The sequence below is a fragment of the Nyctibius grandis genome, chromosome Z, assembly GCF_013368605.1.
Source record: "Nyctibius grandis isolate bNycGra1 chromosome Z, bNycGra1.pri, whole genome shotgun sequence".
NCBI lineage: Eukaryota > Metazoa > Chordata > Aves > Nyctibiiformes > Nyctibiidae > Nyctibius > Nyctibius grandis.
This window is the reverse complement of record NC_090695.1, coordinates 68677060-68700128: the sequence shown is the minus strand read 5'-3', so window position 1 is coordinate 68700128 and position 23069 is coordinate 68677060. Positions and strand designations below refer to the sequence as shown.

Here is a 23069-nt window from a genome sequence, read left to right as displayed (position 1 = left end):
ATTGTTGCTGTCCTGACTGACCTCTTTCTCTCAAGGTGGCATTTGCTTGCCTTAGCTCATTTGTAGCTTTGGTAAGTTAATTAAAAAAAAAAAAGGAGGGGAGGAATTTGGCAAAACAGTTATACTCTTTGTTCCTAATGTGTTTGGAACAAGTAAGTTCCTTCTGCTCACATACTGACTGGAGGTTAGGAAAATTACAGGAGTAACATATGTTCACCTGACAATACAGACAAAAGGTTTTTGATGGTAGTGGTGAATGTTGCCAAAAGTGGAATGGAGTGAAGGAATGTTAGTGGTTGCTAGGGCATATAAGAGGCAGAGGCTTTATCTGCCTCTTACAAGACTTCACAAACAGTATTGTTTTGTCATACTAAATAGTAGGTGGAAAATTTGTTGAGGCTAAGCAAAAAGATTTTTTTTGCTTGTCCTTCCTTTGGACAGCTTGACCTTCTGTGGTCATTAAGGTAGGAAACCCAGAGATGCTTTGGTGCAGTTGTTTATTTCCTTTTCTCTGTGCCTTGTGGCCTCCACTGGATTGTTTTTTTTTCCTTTTTTTTCCTTTTGATAGTGTTCCATAGCCCTGGTCAGAATACTATTGCAAAAGAACAAGTATTAATGTTCTCTTAAAATAACCAAAGTTTGTATCTTTCCACAGTTGCCACAGCTACAGTTATTTGCAGATGATTCAGCAGGTTTAACTCATGCTAGGTTCTTTCCAAGAGTAATTAACCTGTTAGTATGGTGTGGTAACTGTATTTGTGACCATAAATGAGTACTTGAATGTGACCCTTAAGCTACACCCTTTTGAAAGGGACAAACAGAAAATGTAAGCAACACTTAGGTTAATGAAAAGCATGCTGTCCTAAAACATCCTTCAGTTTATCCAAACGTGTTCATAGATACAGTCATGCTATAGCATACTCATTGTCTTCCAGCACAGTGTTCCCATAATGATAAGACTTACTGTCTTTTTACCTTCTAATAGACTCTCTAATCTTGTTTTAGCAGCTCCTGGGTTATCATGACCAAATCATTGACTTAGGCAATATCCCATCTGATTCTAAGCTTTGATTTCACACTGCCTGGTTGGCATATCTCAGAATGCCAGGTCCAATTCACAAGCACTAGTGTTGTTTGTTAGAACTTGCCTATCATTTTGGTACTGTCCAGAACACCAAGAAAAGATTTTGTTCTGTGTGAGATAATACAGTTAAGACAAAACTATAAGGTGGTTGATCCAGGGTTGAAAGAGTTAAATCTTAATCTTTTTTTGTGTGTGGATATAAAGGTGCTATTAGATTTCATGTCTGATACAATTCTTGGGCAGTAACAGTATAATCATGTTAAGCTGCATTAGTAACATTCCACTTATGGATGATTTATTTATAGAGAAAGACATCAGCAGATAGAGGAAAGTTTCAGGTGTTAAGTAAACAGTACTGAATCCATGGTGCTTACATATGACTGCTCTGACATGTCTTGGTGAAATTATTTGTCTTTCCTCAACAAAAATACCGTGATGTACGGTGGGAGGTTTGGCCCAAAATCTCGAGTACATAAAAATGTCAAGTACTGAATGTGTGCTGTGACTGATGAGTCTGTACATATGTTCTTTTTATTTACAGGTATTTTGAGCTGGTACTACTATGTGACTATGCCGATGCCAGCATCCACCTTCACTATTGCTGTGGGGTGCTGGCAGCAAGTTAAACAGCACTCCTTCACAGCTGCTGTCCAGACAAACACTGAGTTTTCCTTGCCATCTTCACAAGCTGATTTCAGGTTGGTCTTTAGAACATTGTTGAAAAATGAGATATATGGGTAGCATTTTCCTTTACTCTGTGGAATGTGAAAATGAGTCATATTAGTACAGGAATCAAAATAGAACTTGTTTAATCTGAACAGAAAAATCTTGACAGGAAAATAATTCCGGAGGCATTATTTCATAGGTAAGGGTGTGGTTCTTTTTATGTGAAAACAAGCTGCTTAGTGAGTAATAGGGTTAGTAAATCCCAGTATCCTCTGGATTTGCATCCTACATCCTGTGTCTCTTAATGCCCTGCCGCTGCAATGCCAGGTCCTCTCTTGTTTCTTGTAATGCCTGGCTGTAAGATGTTTCGTGTTACTAGACTCGGTCCATTCTGCACACCTAATACCCCCTACTACAATATTGCCTACTCCTCGCTTTTTTCTTCCTGTCCAGTCCCATCGTAGACTTCGAGCTGGCCCATACAGTGGTTTGCCTAGGGTGACGTGTACTGACAGGGTACATGAAAGACCTGTTGCAGTGGTCCCATAAAATAAAGTTGGACCAATGACTCTTTTGAATAAAAAAATACCCTGTTGTCTAGTACATGTAGAGGCTACTTAGCTGTCTTTCACCAAAGCTGTAGAAATGTAATTATTTGGGATACATCTGTTCCTCCTTCCAATCTAGTCAAAACTGCTCATTGAGTTTAAATTATTACAGAGTGGTGGATGATAAGGACAATACTATATAGGCCTGAAAATGAGATTTGAATCTAGAAATTAAGTCTTTGGAGAAATATCACTTGTTTCCAGGTGTATTCACCATAGTTAGCAGAAGTCTCAGACATGGCACTTGATTTCCTCACATATTACTTTCAGCTTTTCAAATTCATAGAGTCATAGAATCACAGAACAGCCCTGGTTGGAAGGGACCTTGAAAGATCATCTGGTCCAGTCTTTCATGGAAAGAGGATCTTAGATGAGGTTATCTAGCACCCATTGCTCCTTGTCTTCTCCATGTGGCTCCTTGTGAACAGAGAGCTTCTGTGTCCTTTGTAGATACCATTTAAGTACTGGAATACTGCAGTGAGCCTCCCCCTGAGCCTTGCCTTCTTTGTCCCCCTTCTTTGTCCCCCTTCTTTGTCCCCCTTCTTTGTCCCCCTTCTTTGTCCCCCTTCTTTGTCCCCCTTCTACCCCTGTGTATATGCTGTAGATATTCACTATATATTCCTCTCTAATATACAACATGTTCAGTAATAGGAATTTTTATTGATTTGATGCAAAAGATTATTCTGACAGTGTTGACAGAATAAAAGAAAGTTTCCATTTTTTGTAAAACTTCTGAAATAAGGGAAATATTTTGTAGCTTTTTTCACAAATTAGTACAAGTTTTAATCAGTGTGATGGTCATTGTTATGAGTCAATTTGTGTGATGGTCATTGGATGAGTTAATTGGCACAGGTAGTGTGATCTATGTGCAGCAGTTGAGTGACAGTGGAAGAAACAGAACTAGTGTGTTTCAGAAAAAAGTGACCAAAAAAATCAAAAAATTATCTGCAAGTGAGGTGTCTATTATGCATAGACAAAAAAGAAGAGCCTAAGCATACAACGTTGTTTCACAGTTAATTAGGACGTAAAAATCTATGTCCTTAAAAATCTGCTCTTACAGTTATATCCAGTTAATCTTTATTTGGAACTTAGCACAACAGGCACTTGTTACTTACTTTAGTCATTAAGACTAGGTAACCAAACCAACATTATGCACAGTAGCAGGCATTTCTAGAAGGGGTGTGAAATGGATAGACAAGCAAATGTTAAGGTAGTGTCTCAGATAAGATATTGGAGATAAACTCTTGGGCAGCAGGAAAAGGAAGGATTTCTGAAAGAAGTTGTTGAAATGTGTAATGTAATTTATGTCCAGGTGCCAATGAGTTTGACGTAATGAGACTGTATCAAAGAAAACGTTATATGGAATTAGAGTGTTAAATAAGTTTCCTATCTCCTTTTGATCATTAAGGACTTGGCAACTTTTACAAGAGACGGGATGCTAGCTTTCATGTTCTTGCCCAATCTCAACTCTGATAATTAAATAGAAAGTGACGTTGTTTTAGAGCAGAAATATACTGGGTTAGACCATCCTTGGAAAAAAAATTGTGTAATGATGGATGTAATTTCTTTGCATATGTAACCAATGAAATAGCTTACAGTCCACTTCTTTCACAGAAAGAGTTATGTAAGGTGTTAAAGTGTTGGCACTTCAGCAAAATGTAGTACTTTACATGTTATCATTTTGTTTTGTGTGTCAGCACTCACCTGGAGCATTATCTTCCAAATATAAATGCTCTGGGCAACGCCAAGTGCAATAACGAAGTGCTTTGCCTGTCCAGGCATAGTACAACCAGCTTTCTTAAGTTCAGATCTCAAACCAAGTAGAGGCTCTGTGCTGTACAGAAGACAGGCTAGCAGGTGAAAACATGAACCCATTTCTGCTTAGATACAAGTCTATTTGGGCAGATAAATTATTGTGAAGGTATATGATTCAGTGTTTAGGAAGGATTTGATTTACCCCTCCTTCCTTCCAGCTACAGCTCTAAATATCCTGTAAAAGTAATGTAAGGTAAACTTGATCCTAATGTGGTATTTTCAAGTGTCTACAGGAATAAGCCTGAATTGGTATCTACTGTTATTTTTTACTTAAGAAAAAAAAAAATCAGTTAAAGTTCCTGGAGAATTTTAGTAACAACAACAGAAAAAAAGCCCCTTTGGAATGTCATTCTAATTGTACTTAATATTTTTTTGTTAATATGTACAAAATTTTATTTCCATACTTAAGTTTGAATAGGAATTCTCTGAATAAATAAGTATTTTTGTATTGTTGCTTAGTTTACTTTATGTACATTTGTTCTTTTGATGCATATCTATTATAAAAAATAGGTTTGACTACTAGTTTTTTTAGTTATGAGTAGCTATGTCAGTTCTACTCAGACATGTAGTAATCAGTGTTTTCATAGTGCTGCATGTCTGTGAACAGTGTGAGAATGCAAATGAGTTGGTTTTATGCGAGCTAACTCTGTCATTCTGATGTCTACAGAATATCCTTCTCTTAGCCTACTCAGTTGTGCACATTTCTGGTATCACATTAAACTAATTATTTTTTTGTTGTTGTTATTGTCAGATGGCATGAAGAAATCTGTGGTCATGTGGAATATCCCTGCCGTTTCCAAAATCCTGCTGCCAGGTTGCAGGCAGTGATTCCTTATAGAGTCTTTGCTCCCTGGTGCCTTATGGAACGCTGTGAGGAACATTTGCTTCGGCTAATTCCGCAGTGCCTCTCAGCTGCTTACACGACACTGGGTACCCACCCCTTTTCCAGGCTTGATGTTCTAATAGTTCCTTCCAACTTTTCCAGCCTGGGAATGGCTAGGTAAAGAAACTTCTTAGTATCTAATCTCCTGTATTTTATCCTTTTTATCAGCTAGTTAACAGTGTCAAATTGCTATCAATATGAAGTTGCTGTGCTATTTTTCTTAAATCAAGCTTAAAACTCTAGTTCTGGCTTCACATGGGCAGGTTTGTTTGCATGCTGATCTTTAATTTTAGTTTTAACAGGGCTTAGGGAAGGAAAATATAAGCTCATTAGACATGTGGGTCTGAATTTCCTTATTTGTCCATTTGAAGTTCTTTTATTGGTTCCATTGATTTAAATCACACAGAATCACAGAATCACAGAATGTTAGGGATTGGAAGGGACCTCGAAAGATCATCTAGTCCAATCCCCCTGCCGGGGCAGGATTGCCTAGACCATATCACACAGGAATGCGTCCAGGTGGGTTTTGAATGTCTCCAGAGAAGGAGACTCCACAACCTAATGCACACCAAATACTTGATGCTGCTATCATTTTGTCATGTTTTCTTTTGGTGTTGATTTTACTATTACGCCTTGACAGAACAAGAGCATGTTGAAGTCCAGATCTAGAGTTTATTCATAAGCCTTTTGTGATTTATGAGTTTCTGGTCGAACACTGGTCTTTGGAAGCTGAGTAAGGCAAACTGTAAGGATTATATTATAAAGCTTAATTAAAAATTTTTGGTTTTACAGTATAATTTCTAGTCATGAAATGACAATAGAATTTTAGCTCTGTTAGTTGTAAGACAATGACTAGCAATTGAAATTCCCCATGTGCTTTTTATTTTTCTTAAAAATATATATATATATTTTAAAGTTGTTAACGAGATAGTGTTTGTTAATAGCAGAGAATTAAACACTATTTTTATTCACTCTTTGCCTAGTACCACCAGTACAGTGGATTCACTTAGGCAGATGGACAAAACATCCAAGGGAAGAATTAAAGGCAAAGCTCTGTTAGAAAGATGAGGAGTGAAAGGAAGGGTGTAAACCTAGACTTAGTTTTGTATTTTGGAGCTCTAGGGGCAGTTGTCAAGTAGGTTTAATATCTGAAGCAACTTCAACAAATTGCCAGTCCAAGTGCTTAGATGTACCAGAAGTTTATTTCTTTTTACAAACTGTATAGTTAATCAAATAAGGAAGCATTTTGTTTCATGTTACATGTTTTGTTTCTTATCCTCCTTAGGGATAAAAGTAGAAAACTATGCTGGCATGCTGGAATAATATTGTATAGTTTTTAGTATAAGTTTGCTGTCTTTTTTTTTTTTTTTAATGAAGATCTATGAAATCTAAAACTTAAGCATTCAGCGACCCTTTTCTATCATATAAGCCTCATTGCTTTGTAGATACCTTGTACTGGTTACTGAGCTTTCAATGATAGCTCTTCGCTCAATGAACTCCTAAATGAAAGCATCAAGAAACTTACACAAGTCCTGGTTGCTTTCGGCTCCTACCGCAGACTATATTCTCTGATGCTTTGCATAGTGGTTTGATTTGAAGGTAAATGTGGTGTTGTGTACCATGTTCTTGAAGCCATATGAAATTGGTGGAGCTGTTTAGTGATTTCCTCTGACTTCAAAGGCATGGTACTAAAAGGTTGACACGTCCTTATGGATCATCACTGTAATTGAGGAGGAAATTGGCCATTTTACTTAGCTGTGTGATAAGAGCAGTGATCAGTGGAACCATGAAGGGCAAAACACACAAGTAGTACAAACTGAAAGAGAAAGAGGAGAGAGATGTCTAAGCCAAAATGACAGCACACAGTAGGAGAAATCTTCACGATTCAGTTGTTGATATGCTACTGCTCTTTGGGAAGTTGTCAGAGATTCCCCTGCATGTACCTTTCCCAGAATTCATAGGGAAAAGGTGCCTGCAGGGTATTCTGTTGCAAACTATCTGTGGTTATCTGAGTCCAGAATGCAGGTTCAGAATATTGTAATTGTGCTTTCTTTGTGAAGAAGATGAGAAAAAACTATGTTTTTATTTCCCCATGCTGCTTCTAACCACTGTCAGTTCACAGAATCACAGAATCACAGAATCACAGAATCACAGAATCACAGAATGTTAGGGACTGGAAGGGACCTCGAAAGATCATCTAGTCCAATCCCCCTGCCGGAGCAGGATTGCCTAGACCATATCACACAGGAACGCGTCCAGGCGGGTTTTGAATGTCTCCAGAGAAGGAGACTCCACAACCTCTCTGGGCAGCCTGTTCCAGTGTTCGGTCACCCTCACCGTAAAGAAGTTTTTCCTCATATTTAAGTGGAACCTCCTGTGTTCCAGCTTGCACCCATTGCCCCTTGTCCTGTCAAGGGATGTCACTGAGAAGAGCCTGGCTCCATCCTCATGACACTTGCCCTTTACATATTTATAAACATTAATGAGGTCACCCCTCAGTCTCCTCTTCTCTAAGCTAAAGAGACCCAGCTCCCTCAGCCTCTCCTCATAAGGGAGATGTTCCACTCCCTTAATCATCTTGGTGGCTCTGCGCTGGACTCTCTCTAGCAGTTCCCTGTCCTTCTTGAACTGAGGGGCCCAGAACTGGACACAATACTCCAGATGCGGCCTCACCAGGGCAGAGTAGAGGGGGAGGAGAACCTCTCATGACCTGCTGACCACACCCCTTCTAATACACCCCAGGATGCCATTGGCCTTCTTGGCCACAAGGGCACACTGCTGGCTCATGGTCATCCTGTTGTCCACTAGGACCCCCAGGTCCCTTTCCCCTACGCTGGTCTCCAACAGGTCTGCCCCCAACTTGTACTGGTACATGGGGTTGTTCTTGCCCAGATGCAGGACTCTACACTTGCCCTTGTTATATTTCATTAAATTTCTCCCCGCCCAACTCTCCAGCCTGTCCAGGTCTCTCTGAATGGCTGCGCAGCCTTCTGGTGTGTCAGCCACTCCTCCCAGTTTTGTGTCATCAGCGAACTTGCTGACAGCGCACTCTAATCCCTCATCCAAGTCATTAATGAATATATTGAATAGAACTGGTCCCAGAACCGATCCTTGCGGAACTCCGCTAGACACAGACCTCCAACTGGACTCTGTCCCACTGACCACTACTCTCTGGCTTCTTTCCTTCAGCCAGTTCACAATCCACCTCACTACCCGATCATCCAGACCACACTTCCCCAGTTTAGCTGCGAGGATGCTGTGGGAGACCGTGTCAAACGCTTTACTGAAATCGAGATAGACCACAAGTGATAGTTCCAAGACTATCACTCGATTTTACTGAAATCGAGATAGTTCCAAGTGATCCGTATCGTTGAATGTAAGTAGAGGATGAAAGAAAGGACATGCATACTTCCTGATGCTTTTCATTCAACAGTTCATCAAGCCAAGCACATTCAAATTTTTTTAAATTGAAATAAAGGAATAATTTAAGCTGTTTAAATGTCAAGCTGTATTTGGACAGCAAAGGAAATTATTAAGTGACTCATAATAGCTTGTTTGTTCTTGTTTCGTGTGATTTTTCAAATAGAGGCTTCTATGTATATAGCAAGCTACTTAAATGGTTAATTCTTGTGCATGCAATAATAATTACGTAAATGACTTCAGTTAAGAATAAGCTATGTGCAAAACCATGTCCAAACCCACATAAAAAAAAAAAAGTTAGCTATTATCTTGGGTTAAAAAGGGTGCTGTAGTATTTATTTTTTTATCTTCTAGTCTATCTGTAGCAGTATAAACATAATACAGCATGCCAGCACAAAGGGGCTGTTGTTTTGAGAATTCTAATTGTACTCCTGTCTCCCAGGGAAGGAAGTAGTCATAAATTTTAGTCATTATCTGAAGTATCGGGGCTTTACAGCGTTTGGCACTTTTCTTTGTCTGTTCCTCATTAGCTGATACTTACTGTGTTTTTTATATCCCCAAATACTTCCCTTTACTTAAGGGGGATGTTTCCCCAACATTTTAGACTGGTCTGAAATTATGATAATTCTTGCATAGAGTGATCTAATTAGGTGTTCTAAGCTGTCTGTTCCAGTAGCCGCTACTGTGGGTCAGCTGCATTTCTCTTGAAGTCTGACAGATGCTTTATGAGAAACACTCTAGCTGAAATCATATTCATTTTACTTGTGTTTTCTGTACATCTCTTCTGTGTTTTTTAGTTTGCTTCTGTATGGAAATGGCATCTTGACTGTATATAATAATTGCAATCATCCCCTCTCGCTTCCTGCAGATCTTTGAAGCTGGAGGATTTAATTTTGCACTCCCTCCTGGTTTTACACTATTTTAGTTCAAGTGATTCAGTATAGCTTCTCCCACATTTATGCTTGTAAAAGAAGAATATGGGCTACATGTCTTTGTTGGTGATATTATGTTAAAATGTACATAAATTAATAAAGCATTGTGGACCAAATTTTAAAAAAGCCAGAGATTCAGTGCTTTCTGTAAAATTTTGAGAGTTTCATGAACACCTAACAGCACTTAATTATCTGATTTTAAGTTCTCTCTCTAGCAGAAGGGAGTGAATTGGAGGGAAAGGAGTAGGCAACTGTGTCAGACTGCAAAGACTCTAGAGCTCCTAATTAGATTGTTCAGGGAAGAGATCCCTGAATTCACACTACCCTAAAAGATGCACATTGTTCATGCACTCGAAGAGCTCAGAGGTTAAAAGCAGGAGATTAAAAGTAGCACCATGTTTTGGTGCTGTTGATGATGACATGCTACTCCCTGAGGAATTGTCAACCCCGTTGGCATTTAAATAGCAGAGTTATTTCACAGTTGCAAATGCTCTCATGTGAGCCAGTAGTTACTCATGTGAACAAATGAAAAACAGGGTGTCTGCATTCCCTGGTTGTTCGCGCTCTTCAAATCAGTTCATTCCCAGTCCAGTTTTCTTGATCACATTTGAAAACCTAGTCTTTCAAAATCTCTTCCCACTGTCCTACAACTCAGTTTCCATTCCTTTTGGAAATCCTGAAGAGACTCTGAATTCCTTGTTCTTTTTCATTTCCCGAGGAAAAACATTCTTTTGAATACAGAGACTTAACTTTTTGTGCTACCTGAGCCTGTGCTTGAGACCTTGGCTTCTCTTGCAGTGTTTAATTGCATAAGTCTTTTTTTTTTTTTTTTTTTTTTTTTCTCCCGTGGAAGGGAGGGCCTTTCACAGTCACACCAATTTCTTGTGTTTCTGTGGCTTTAGAAACTGCTTACCATCCTTTTACTTCTTCACAGCAAATGTGCTGATACTTATTTTACTCCCCTGGGGGTTGTAAGCCTTTGTTTGCATTGAGTTGAAGTACTTTTTTTGAAACAATGGTCTTCAAAGTTTTTTGTTTCCAGCATGCATAGTTTAAGTAATGGAAGATTACTGCTTTTTCTGTTTGAATTAATGTACTTTAGATGTACTAGTTTTGTAGTAAGTGCTAGCACAAGGAAAAATTCTTCCAAGCAGTATGTGTCAATGACTTGACTAGTCACATCACATGTTGCTGGGAGCTAGAAGAGTATGATGAGAAAACTGTTCCTTGGTATGTACCATGCTCTTAGTTTTTCCTTAAACACTTAGTACTAGTAACTGCTGAAAACAGAATAATGGAATATATGGACTTCTGTTCCTACCTAGTTTGGCTGTTCTTACAGCAATTTTGCCCATCAGACCTAGCAAGTAAGTAGAACCAAAGAACTTCTGAGCAAAGTACTGACATTTTCAAAACAGAATCCCAGTGTTAGGTTATTTGAATCATATTTAGGCTCTAAAATTAATGGCCTCATTTTCAGGTATGCTGGACACCCTTAAAACCCAAATGGTGTTTGATGACAGAAACATAGAGGACGCTTAGCATATTTGTAAATCAGGTCAACTTATATAGCTGGCTAAATATGGATTTAGCAACCCAGCTTTCAATTCCTATTTATAAAGATCTTGGTCACTCTTCTCTCATGTAAATGGTCTTTGGTATTTTAAGAGGAAAGAATATCCCTTTCTTCAAAACATGGTCTATCAGCAGAACTCTCGAGTCTTTCCAGGCCATGTCACTAAGATTGTTAACTTCTTAAATTGAAAAGGGAGAAGAAAAAAAAAATGGGGGCGGGGGGAGCAGGTAGCCCAAGCAGCCTCTATGATCTGTGTGTCTGTAGCCACCATTTATCCGATCTGTATGTCTGTAGTGTTCTGACAACAACTGATAAGTCTACGGTAAAAATCAGCCAGGAGTACTGGAAAACATCCAAGTGTCAAAGCTAAATGTGAGCCTTTACTGTGGTTCAGTCTTGCAGAACTGTGATTGGCTGTTTGCCTTGGCTATAGGAGCCTTCTGTGAGTGTATATATTTGTATAAACTTTTTGCACAACAGTTTCAGTTGTGTTAATTTGAAAAAATATTTGTAAGAGTAATCCTTAGACATGAACTCTCCTTTAGCTATTTTTTACATATCACTATTTGGTTATCGAGACAGAAATAACCATGTACAAAAATTAAAGCAAAAAGTAAAAGTATGATGTCTGGAGAAAGAAAAATTGACTTTTTTTGTTTAACTTACTATTGATTCATTATGTGGTGGAGAATCTTAACTTGAATCTTGAATACTTGTTTGCTTGTGGTGATTTTTTTCTTTTGGATTTTTTTTTTTGAGAGATTGCAAATTGCCTGAGATTTTAATTCCTGATCCTGCAAGTGGTTTTGCATGCCCTCATATTTACATACAAAAGTCGTTTTCTTTTCATTCAAAAGCCATACTTGAATCTTTACTTAGTATATTTGTTGGCAGGATCATTACTTGGTTAAACGTAAGTGAAATTTGACTTAATGATGCAAGTGACTTTAACGTGATTTGATTTTAAAGAAGGAGAAAAAGCTATTGAGCTTAGACTTCCTGGAAGTATTTGCAAGTAGTGGTACTGTGGTATATATCCAGTGTTTTTTTTAAATAGAATTTGGAGCTTGAAATCCATAGCAGAGTCCACCTAGGATGAAATCATATCTGTCCTTCTTGTGCTTCTAAGATGAAGAATCAAGCAGGATATTTGGCTGAAAATACCATGAAATCCATTCATCAATGCAAACAGAAGTGCTAAAATAGGATTGAGCACAAACCATTTTTTTAACCCTAGGTTCTGTTTTTCTGTCCTGTTTTAGATGACCACCTATGCTGAGTTCTTTAAGAAAGGATGCAAATTAACAATTTTTTTTTCCAGAGGCAGTTCTTCCAGGTGGCAGTTTTTCATTTGGAAAATCATGTATTTTGTAAATCACACACATTTACAACAAGTAAACATTGTTTATTTTAGTATTGTGGAAATTACCTATGAAATCCGTGTTGTCTATGGTACAAAGACTACCACTAAGAGTTATAAATACAGAGATTCACTTTGATTTACATGAGGTACCTTTTGAATAGTAGCTGTTCTGGTAGATATTTAGCATGTTTGCTAGCTTCACACACTCTGTTGCAATGCTGCTGTAAATAATAATTCAGTATATCTATGTTTAGCAAAGGGACTCCAGAGACTTGTCTTGAGGAATGGAGAGGGGGAAATGTGATACTAGTCTGGGAGATTTTTTGAAAGAGGGAAAAAGTTGGATATCTATTTAAAATTATTTTTGTTTTTAATAACAGAAAGGCAGTCAGTCCTGGATGGCATAATATTCAAAATTCACTGTAGGCTATAGGGGCTATAATCTACAGTCAGTTCTGAATTCAAAGAGATGTTGGAACTGTCTTCCAGCCATCTAAACATTTAGCTCATTATATTTTGCTTTAGTCTTTCCTTCCTCAAATTTGTCACTGTCCTAGGAATTTGGATTCAGTTTTTAGTGCTATAGAATTTAATTAGAATTTTAATGAAAGTAATATTAATCTACTGATGGGGTAGCAATTTAGTAATTTTTACTTTTGCTGAAGCACTGCTTTACTATTTCAAGTAAATAAAGCTATTCAAAATTCATCCCAGTTGGAATCTTAGCTGTGATAGCAGTAGTTTAGAGTATGTGGCTGTACAACACATGCATATGAACTTGGTATTTAGACGTTGAGAACATTTTCTAACTCTTAGCTGGAGCCTAAAGTGTAATTTGCTACCACTGCAGTCACCTTCCTTCATCCAGTTGTCATTTTGGGATCAAAACAGGATTTGGAGTACTTCAGGCACAGTGTATTTCTTACTGATGTTCTGAGATGCACTGTTGGTTTATTAACTCTTAACAGATGTTCTTTGGAATGTAAACCTGTGAAGAGAATAAAACAAGTTCATTTCTTGATGGACAGCAAAATTTGTTTTTCGTCATTATATAAAAATGCTACAGAGAAATATTATTACTTTAAACAAATATCAGGAATAAGATTGATTATTCCTAAGAGCTTGTCCTTTTCCCCTTCAGAATAATATTTAAAAGATTAATAAAGCAAGGAGATTTCTTACCTTCAATACATCTTTCTTTCTCTTTACTTTCTTGAAAAGAAGTACTTACAAAATAGAGTTCTTTAATTCTATCTTGGCAAATAGGCTTTTATGTGCTTTGAATGGCACTGGAAAATAAAATGGCTGGTTCTTTTTAAGAAACATTTCAAGTTTTGTATAAGGTAGCTTATACAAAGGTATATAAGGCAGCCAGATACTATCTGGTTTTATATTGACATCTTCGCTGATGTCAGTTATGTTTGACTGCTGCAGCACACTGAGGAGAGAGAGAATAAAAGGTTAAGCACTTTGCTGACAAAGTGGGATGTAGAAATTACCTGCTGCAAATGATTTTTTTGTTATTATTTACTATTTACCTCCTACCACCTAACAGCCAAATTGTTTTGCACTATGTCTTTGACACCATAAAAATAAAAGGCAGTTGATGTTGTGGCAACTACACATTTTAACTATAAGACATGAAACTGTGATAGAGGAAGCCTTGTTTCTTTAATTTGTGAGATATCTACATAATTTAAATATGGTGGTTTTTTTTTTCCAATGGTTGAGCACCAGCCATCTGAAAACCATGCCCTTCTTTTTTTTACTCTTCAATGTGCAAAAAATGATATGCACTAACACACACTTTAACCCAACATATACAAGTTGCTTTTGAGTATTTTCTGCGTCTGAGGCTTGTGTTTCACAATCTGACAGGCTGATGAACTAGCATTTGAGGCTATGAAGAATAAAAATTGACTTCGGCTTTTTTCACCATCCTTCTTACAGTGCCACAGCAATAGCTGCTTTTATACTTAATCCCTAAAGGGAGATTATTCAAATGGCTTGTATAACCACCACAGTTCAGATGACATGTCCTTTTGCTTTAGTGTGATATCTCAATGTAACAGCTGTGCAAGACGGTATATTGTTTTCCTTCCAGTAGCAACAGCATAAAGCAGAAAAAAATTTAGTAATCTACTAAAACTGTGGAAGCAACTACTGCAGCTTAAGGTGAATTGACAAGGCTCTACAGTAATGTAAATTCCATACTCTGAAACTAAATTTTGAATTGAAACCAAATTTCATCAATACTGCCTGGTACAGTCAGCAGTCTGTGTTGGACCACTCATAGGTCCTCAACAGACACTCACCAGGACCCAGCCAGATCCATATATGATCTTGTTGCCTATGTATTATATCAGTCAGTCATGACTTCCTTGCTTTTCAGTTGTAAGATTGCTGCCTTTTCGTAGACACAAAAGTGTAGAAGCTGAGTTCACAGTACTGCATCACAGCTATCTCTGATGAGACTCCTTCAGTTGTTTCAGTCATCCATTCTCTATGCTATCTGTCAGAAAGACTAATGTGAGGACCTTGCCAATCTAGAAAGTGGCTATCGCCAAATCTTGTTAGGTAAACTCAGAAAAGCACTATTTGCTCCTCTTTTTTGAAAAATATGGTAAAATGGTAAATATGGTAAAATGGTAAAAAATGGCAAAACTGTTAAAACAATGGTAAAACTGTCTTGCTTCAATATCATTGATGGTAAAGATGATGCGAAGTCTCTGAAACCCATTGTCCAGCCTTTGGGATACCTTTGAGGACACAAACCTAACCATCCAGCTTTGCATGTGCAAACTACATCTGTGTTTCAAAACAAAAACACCTCACTCTCCAACCCCCACCACTAACCCCCCAGTCTCATCTGGAGTTCTGAAATGTGTCCTTCCTTATAATAAACACATAAAGTGAGCCTTTGCTATGGAATGTGTTAATAAACGAGCCAGATGTGTATTCTACAGTACCAGGGGGGTTTCTTTTGCATTTCTGGTATTTTTCCATAGAGCTTTCTTAGTGCTTTTAGAAGACAAGGTACAATATTTACCTGTCTTAAGATGCTTCACTTCTTGGGTAGTACCACAAGAAGATAACATCTCAGTCACAGAGTACTGACTAAAATTAAAACAAAAAGAGTTGTTTTAGAACATGTGAATTTACTTGTGCTTCAAGTATGCAACTTTAAATAGTAACCATTTGTAATTTTATGAGATGAATAAGGAATATTTTTTTAGAAGTTTAAAAATCACTTGCTGCTTTTGCTGTATGGCACATAAATTGTTAAAAGGGCTCCTGGCCAGTGAAACTTGTATCTGAGTTTATTGAAGAGGTAGGACCTGCAGTGCAATTAGAAAAGCACTCAAAAGATATGTATGTTTATTTATTAAATATTTTTAAAACTGACTCTTGTACAGAAATTCACTTACTTCAAATGAGTGAAATAAACATTGCATTGTCTAGAATAAACCTTGTAAGATGTCCCATTACTTTAAACTGAGGCGTTAAGTTGGAACATGAAGTGATTCCCTCTTCTTCCCTGCCCTCTCTCTTGGCTTTAGCTACAAAAAATGTCATTTCTTCTTGTAGTAACTGGAATATTAATGAGTCTCTTTTGATGTTACTGTAGAATAGTAACTGCATGTTATTAAATTCTTGGATTGGAATTATTGCAGAGCCTACTAGCATCATTATAGTTAAGGGTGCCTAAGCATTTCCCATATAAACTTCTATTTCAGTGGTTTATAACTGGCTGTAACGAATTGTTCCCATCTTAAGGTTGGCATAAAGTGGTTTGGCTTAGGAAAAGTGTGCGTGTATTGTACACATATATGAGAGGCAGGCATATGTTTATGCGCATTGTATTTGTTATATGTTACACAGATTATGTATGTCTAATCATATATATTCATGCTTGCCCTTCATATATGTTCGCATATATATGTGTAGGTAATACTAATGAATTTTTTTGTTGGATGAGTTGCATGGCATTTAGAAAGTAAAAGTATTCTTTTCCCTCAAAAGTGACCTGTGTATAGAGAGATACAATATGGAAAGATTAAAATAGTAATTAATTGTAATTGTTGAACACTGCTTTTGAGATTTTGAAACTAATTTTCAGAATGAGTTCTGTCTGTATCCTGCTCTATCTCTACCCCTCAACTTTTTTTCTCCTGCCAACAGAGCTGCATAAGATGTTGGAAAAAGATTATTTGTTGCAGATCAGTAGTAAAATAGTTCATCTACTGTTTAATATTGTATTCACAATCAGCAGTATTACAATGTTTCTTTTCAGTTTCTGAGCCATACAAATGGTAGAGTGTTTATAAATGCAGATATTTTGCATTGTATATGCTGTAAGATAATGATAATGTATATGATAAGAAAGAAGATAGTTAATATTGTGGCCAGTTGTTTTGATGCCCTAAGCTTAATTTGAAAAGGGACAAAAGAAAGGCAGTGTTCAAAGCAGCCAGAGACTTCCATCATGCGATTGTCTCTGATCTGACTTGCCATACCAGCTATGCGAAGATTTCCTAGTCTCTGTCTATCATAATCCTTAGTAGTCTGCAATTTACCAGCCCCACCTGGGAAGAACCTGGATCAGGTAATAGATTTTAGATTTTTAAATGCAGACTGCAAGACCAATGATGCTCAAAGCAAAAGTCAGTGAATAGAAAGCATTAAATCCGTGCATACTGCTTTACCTCTGGTACCAGTTGCCAGGTGCTATGTCAGTCATTTTCGCTGCAGCCTTGGTTTCAAGTTTAAACAAAAAACCCCACCAAACTATGCAAACAAACTGATGGCTCTGTTTTCCCTTTCTTTTTTCTTGCTAAAGAGAGAAAAATGAAAGATAGTCTTAAAGACAGGGATTTGAGATAGGAAGGAATATGTCAGAAAAGTTGTAGACCAGAAGAGAATGAAGATAAAGAATTTTAGTAGGTAGTCCCAGTGCTGATGGGCTACATCATATTCCTTTGTATGGAAGTTTTCATAGGGGACTGATTTAAGGATCCCTAACCCTTTTCTTGTATGAGTAGTAGTCTGAGTACTTGCTGGTACTTGCGTCAGAGAAGGCTAAAAGAATTCATGTTCCTAGAAAACAGTGATGTTACTGAGCAAAAGCTATACCAAATCCAGTCCTTGTGAGTAAAGCAATCCATCCTGAATTCCATCTTTTGCTTCTGGCCAGGGAAAATTTTTGGATAGTCACAGACAGTTGGGTAGACAATTTTGGTTTGCCTCTGCTCCACTTGCCCACCCCTAGCCTAGGGCAATAGTCTTCTCTATGCTTGCGACACTACACTGTGCACAGTTTTGGGCTGCTTACTGTGACAGAGATACTGACAAACTGGATTGAGTCTATCAGGCAGCCGCTAAGATTATTAGCAAGTAGGAGGATATGTTGTATGAGAAGAGGATGATAGAGCTAGATTTGCTTAGCCTGGGAAAAGACAAGACTAACTGAGACTCTGATTGCTATCTCCTACTACCTGAAGGAGTGGTGACAGAAAAGACACAGCCATGGTCCTCTCAGAGATGAACTGGCAAAATATATGAGGCAACATTCACAAGTTGCAGTGAGGAAATTCAGACTAGATGTAAGGAAAAGAGTTTTCACAGTGATCATGGTTAAGCACTGAAACAGGTAATCCAGGGAGTTTGTGGAACTTCCATCCCAGGAGGTGGTGAAAAGAGGTCCCTTCAAACTTGACTTTTTTCTGACATTCCAAGCCTTCATTGCTTTTACCTGTACTACTGCTTTGGTTTTTATGTTTAGTGATAAATGATACCTTGCCCTCCATGTTACCTGCATGACTCATTCATGTTGCCCTGGTACTTTGAGAGCCTTTCATCAATTGAAATATTTTGTTTTCAAAAAATCCTGGGAAGTAGTAGGAATGTATTCTTATTTTAAAGATAGCTAATTGGTGTCTGTAGATGTTACAGGAGAATCTTTCAAAGAAACATACAATTTCCTAATTCCCTTTTCCTCTCCCATCCCATGCCAAGGTTAAGTAAGGAACTGAGTCCATGTCATTTGGACCCAAACCCAGTGTTCCAATATTGCACCAGCTTTTCCAACCTTTTCTTGTTTGTAATAGTAAGTACTAGCTATCTGCCAAGTTTGAAATGCATACTCCAAACCTCTGGGCTGCTGGTACAAACAAAAATCAGCCTTTAATTGGAATAAGGTATAGTGCTTCCTTTTTTTGCTCTGTTTTTAAAAACACTGGAAGCCTTTTCATTATTACCTCTAATCCTGTAAAATGAAAATTTCACATGTAGAAGTTTCAATACATTAAAAATAATGAAAGCTATTGAAATTGGGGGTAAGGGATGAGATCTTTAGTGACAGAGGATCTAATATCCTGACAGAGGATTCTAATATTAGTCTTATCGCCTGTGATGTCATCTTATATGGAATGTTTTTGCAGTATGGCAATAGACTGATTTTATTCACTTATATAGAAGTTGTTTCAGAATGTGGTTAAGCTTTTGGAAGTGCCTTATTTGGTGCCAACAAGGTCCTCCTGCAGAATGATTCATTCAAGAAAGCATTGCATATCAGCCATTGTGAATGGGGGTGCTAGTTTTCTCATCTAATGTTGATTTTGCTAGTTAGTTTGGTTGAATGAAGAGATACATTTCTCAACTTCTTTTTTGCTTTCCTCTTCCACTGAGAAATCATTTTACATGCAGTAGAATTACGATATGGGACATTTCATTATTGGCGAGGTGTCTGGCATGACTATTTTTCTAAGTCTTCTTATCTTTCTGATGATGTAATCTGAGCTCAGACTGAACCAGCAGTATAGTCTTAAAATGGCTTTAATTTCTTCCCTTCTGCCTCTCCCAGTCCCTCAAAAAAATAAAACCCAAACAAACAAACAAAACCCTCCTTCCCCCTCTCGCTCCTCCAGTCCTACAATGGGTGTTCGTGTGTAGCCCTGGAAAATAAATGAAGCCATGAGCCAAAGACCAGTTATTTATTTTAAACAGGTAATTATTTGGCAATAATGTAAAAGTAGTCTAAAACACCAATATTTTACAACTGTTTGTTGCTAAACAAGTGCAAATTCTGTTCCTTCCCCATACCCATGACACATGGTTTATGATTTAATCTGTTTTAAATATGTGCTGATATTTTTGAATCTGTTTTCCAAATAACATGTTCAAGGAAGCATATTGCTTTTGCCCATACAATTACAACTTCAGCAACTAGGTAATACGTGCAGCTGATGATTTTTCTTCTTTTGAATATACTACAATGAATGTTAGGGTCCCTGTAATGCTGGTGTAAATCATATGCATGAGATCATAATTTGCCTATGAAACTTAAAATTTTGCAGCTAAATCCTAAAAAATGTAGAGGTAGGTACTCTTGTAAATATTTGGGCTTTTTAGCTGTTAATGAAGGTGAGGTATTAAATGCTGTTCCTAATTCTTACGAGGTATGTTGTGATATTGTTGAAAATAGGAGATCTTGTACAAATAAAGATTACTTACCTGAGAGTTTAGAGCTCAATACACAAAAAGCAGATTCTGATAACAGCTTTCTGTTGTAATTTATCTAAAACCTTTTGAGTCTCTTGAAGAGGAAGCTTTAGACAGATTTAGTCTTTGTTGGGCCACTAGTCAGTTGTGCAGAAAGTCACTTTCTCTGAACACAGCAATTAAACATCTTTTCCTTGAGCCCCTCTTGTCTATCAAATAAAAACAGGGAACAGAGATAGGATTTCCTACTACATCTGTCAGTTACAGGTGTCCTTGGAGGGGGGCAGGGGAATGAAAGGCTATGTTGAGACAGCCTGCCCTTTTCTACTGCAGGGCTAGGAATTTGTAGCACTGCTTCTTACACATGAGAAAAAAAGATGGGGGAAAAAAAACAGATGGAGATTATCCTTTCACTGCTTGTCCTTATCTTGATTGCATTGTGTGTTATGCTAAGTGTATCTCACTGGTTTCCAGCTGAGAAGCAGGGAGACTTGGCATGTGATGTCAATCCTAACAAGTGTAGACTGCCTCCAGTGCGCATCTATACTGAGGTGCCTTCTGCCAGACTGTGCAGTTCTGTGCAGTGTTCTTAGTGCATTTTATTTAGTGATTTGACAAAGGCCAAATTGCTGACTTTCTCTTGTTTTCAGCTGCAGGTGTATAGAAACTGCCAGGAGGCAGTGTAGAGAAAGGCATAGTTGTGAAATAGATAAACATGTTGTGAAGAAGAACAGATAGATGATTAGCTGAGCAGTGGGAACATGAAGGAAAATAAATAGAAATGAGTAATGACATAGGAACCTGTGAGGGAACAAACTAGAAAATGTTGTAGCTAGTGAACATATTCCACGCACAACCAGATCAGTAGGTGTGTTTTGCATGGCTTAGTGAAAAATAGCAGATTTCTCTCTGGGCTCTCAAATTGTGTATTTGACACCAGTGAAGGATAAGCATGAAATCATTAAGTTGCTGCAGTAGCACTTTGTGAATATTATTTCTGTCTTTTATTATTTTAATTTTGTGTAGTGACCAAAAGCCACAGTAAAGGAGTAGGTCTTCCAAAAGTACCTAATTAGGGCGGAGACCACAAAGCCCTGTCAAACAATTCCTGTGGAGTGCTTTTCCTTTTGGTCTTACAAAGTGAAGACTACAGCAATACTTGTTTTCTGAAACTTGCCGAACTTCAAACTTACGTTTTCTCATTGTGTAAGTGTATAATTTCTGTAGCCTTCAAGGTGGGGTTAGTACCCTGTTAAGGCTTGTTTTGGCCTTTATTGGGAAAAGTTTGCATGTTAGGATTGCTTTTTAGGGATGTGAGAGTCCTCGATGGCATTCTGAAGTGACAGAAGTAAATGGTAAAGGGAGATGACCATGTTCAGAGTCCATTGCAGGGATCCCAGTACTGTGTTGATTGCGTTTGCTATTGTTGAAATCTTTTATTATTGTTATGAGTAATAGTTTGTGTCCTGTTTTGTGGGTCTTTTTAAGCAAACTAACCTAAAAGTTCTTTTAATTAAGAACAAAACGAAAAACCTGCCCAAAACTGTGAAACAAGGCTGTCGAAGTCCTTATACTTATTTTTGCACTGATTTAATGTTTGTTCTCACTTCTACTACAAGGGCTTGTTTAAATGGATTTCTTATGAACTGATACTGGGACCAGTTCTATTCAATATATTCATTAATGACTTGGATGAGGGAATAGAGTGCACTGTCAGCAAGTTCGCTGATGACACCAAACTGGGAAGAGTGGCTGACGCACTGGAAGGCTGTGCAGCCATTCAGAGAGACCTAGACAGGCTGGAGAGTTGGGCGGGGAGAAATATAATGAAATATAACAAGGGCAAGCGTAGAGTCCTGCATCTGGGCAAGAACAACCCCATGTATGAGTACAAGTTGGGGGCAGACCTGTTGGAGACCAGCGTAGGGGAAAGGGACCTGGGGGTCCTAGTGGACAACAGGATGACCATGAGCCAGCAGTGTGCCCTTGTGGCCAAGAAGGCCAGTGGCATCCTGGCGTGTATTAGAAGGGGTGTGGTTAGCAGGTCAAGAGAGGTTCTCCTCCCCCTCTACTCTGCCCTGGTGAGGCCGCATCTGGAATATTGTGTCCAGTTCTGGGTCCCTCAGTTCAAGAAGGACAGGGAACTGCTAGAGAGAGTCCAGCGCAGAGCCACGAAGATGATTAAGGGAGTGGAACATCTCCCTTATGAGGAGAGGCTGAGGGAGCTGGGTCTCTTTAGCTTGGAGAAGAGAGGACTGAGGGGTGACCTCATTAATGTTTATAAATATGTAAAGGGCAAGTGTCATGAGGATGGAGCCAGGCTCTTCTCAGTGACATCCCTTGACAGGACAAGGGGCAATGGGTGCAAGCTGGAACACAGGAGGTTCCACATAAATATGAGGAAAAACTTCTTTACGGTGAGGGTGACCAAACACTGGAACAGGCTGCCCAGAGAGGTTGTGGAGTCTCCTTCTCTGGAGACATTCAAAACCCGCCTGGACGCGTTCCTGTGTGATATGGTCTAGGCAATCCTGCTCCAGCAGGGGGATTGGACTAGATGATCTTTCGAGGTCCCTTCCAATCCCTAACATTCTGTGATTCTGTGATGCTAAAAGAGCCTATTTTTCATATTGTTCCTTTTCTTTCTCCAAAGTAAAATCAGAATAGAAGCTTTGATATGAGGAAATTCAAGTCTAACTCGATTGTTAAGCAAGTGGAAGGACCACAGAATGTTTACAAAGGGCACCCTATGTAAGATTTATGTTTCTCCTAGTCTGTGAGTTGAACTCTTTCTACTGGTTTTGGTGTTTTTCCAGAAGTGTGATTGTCAGATAATTTAAAGCGAGCAACACACAGAGGCTTTTAGATCTTTTAGAATATACAAATAGTAAATTATTTCCTCTGGGGCAGAGATTCAAGATTTTTTTTTTTTCTTCCAGAAAACTTGGAAAGAAAGACAAATTAAAAGAAAAAATAGCATAAGCTCAAAATAATCCAGACAGAACATTTAGAACATAGACTATGAAGTGATGAAGATTAGGTCTTTCTCTGCAATTAATCTTTTTTTTTTTTTTGAAACCATGTGTTCCTTCCACATTTGTCCACAAGGCTTCCCAAATATATACTTTGGCTTTGTAGTACTTTGTAGTACCAGTATTCATATTGACACATTCTGTGGCAGGAAAAAAAAACAACTTATCACAGCCATCTTTTATAATTAGT

General features: G+C 38.1%; 1 protein-coding gene across 9 annotated transcripts in view; it reads left to right on the top strand.

Annotated features, from left to right (window-relative positions):
* The window catches only part of AOPEP (aminopeptidase O (putative)), a 213769-nt gene that overhangs the window by 33718 nt on the left and 156982 nt on the right, over positions 1 to 23069 (top strand). For all 9 annotated transcript variants that reach the window (XR_011050064.1, XM_068422881.1, XM_068422880.1 and 6 more), the window contains exons 4-5: positions 1626 to 1782; positions 4925 to 5173. Coding sequence is in view for 8 of the 9 variants with exons in the window: in XM_068422881.1 (XP_068278982.1) it covers positions 1626 to 1782; positions 4925 to 5173 (406 nt within the window). In the remaining variant the exon portion in view is untranslated. The remainder of the gene's footprint in view (positions 1 to 1625; positions 1783 to 4924; positions 5174 to 23069) is intronic.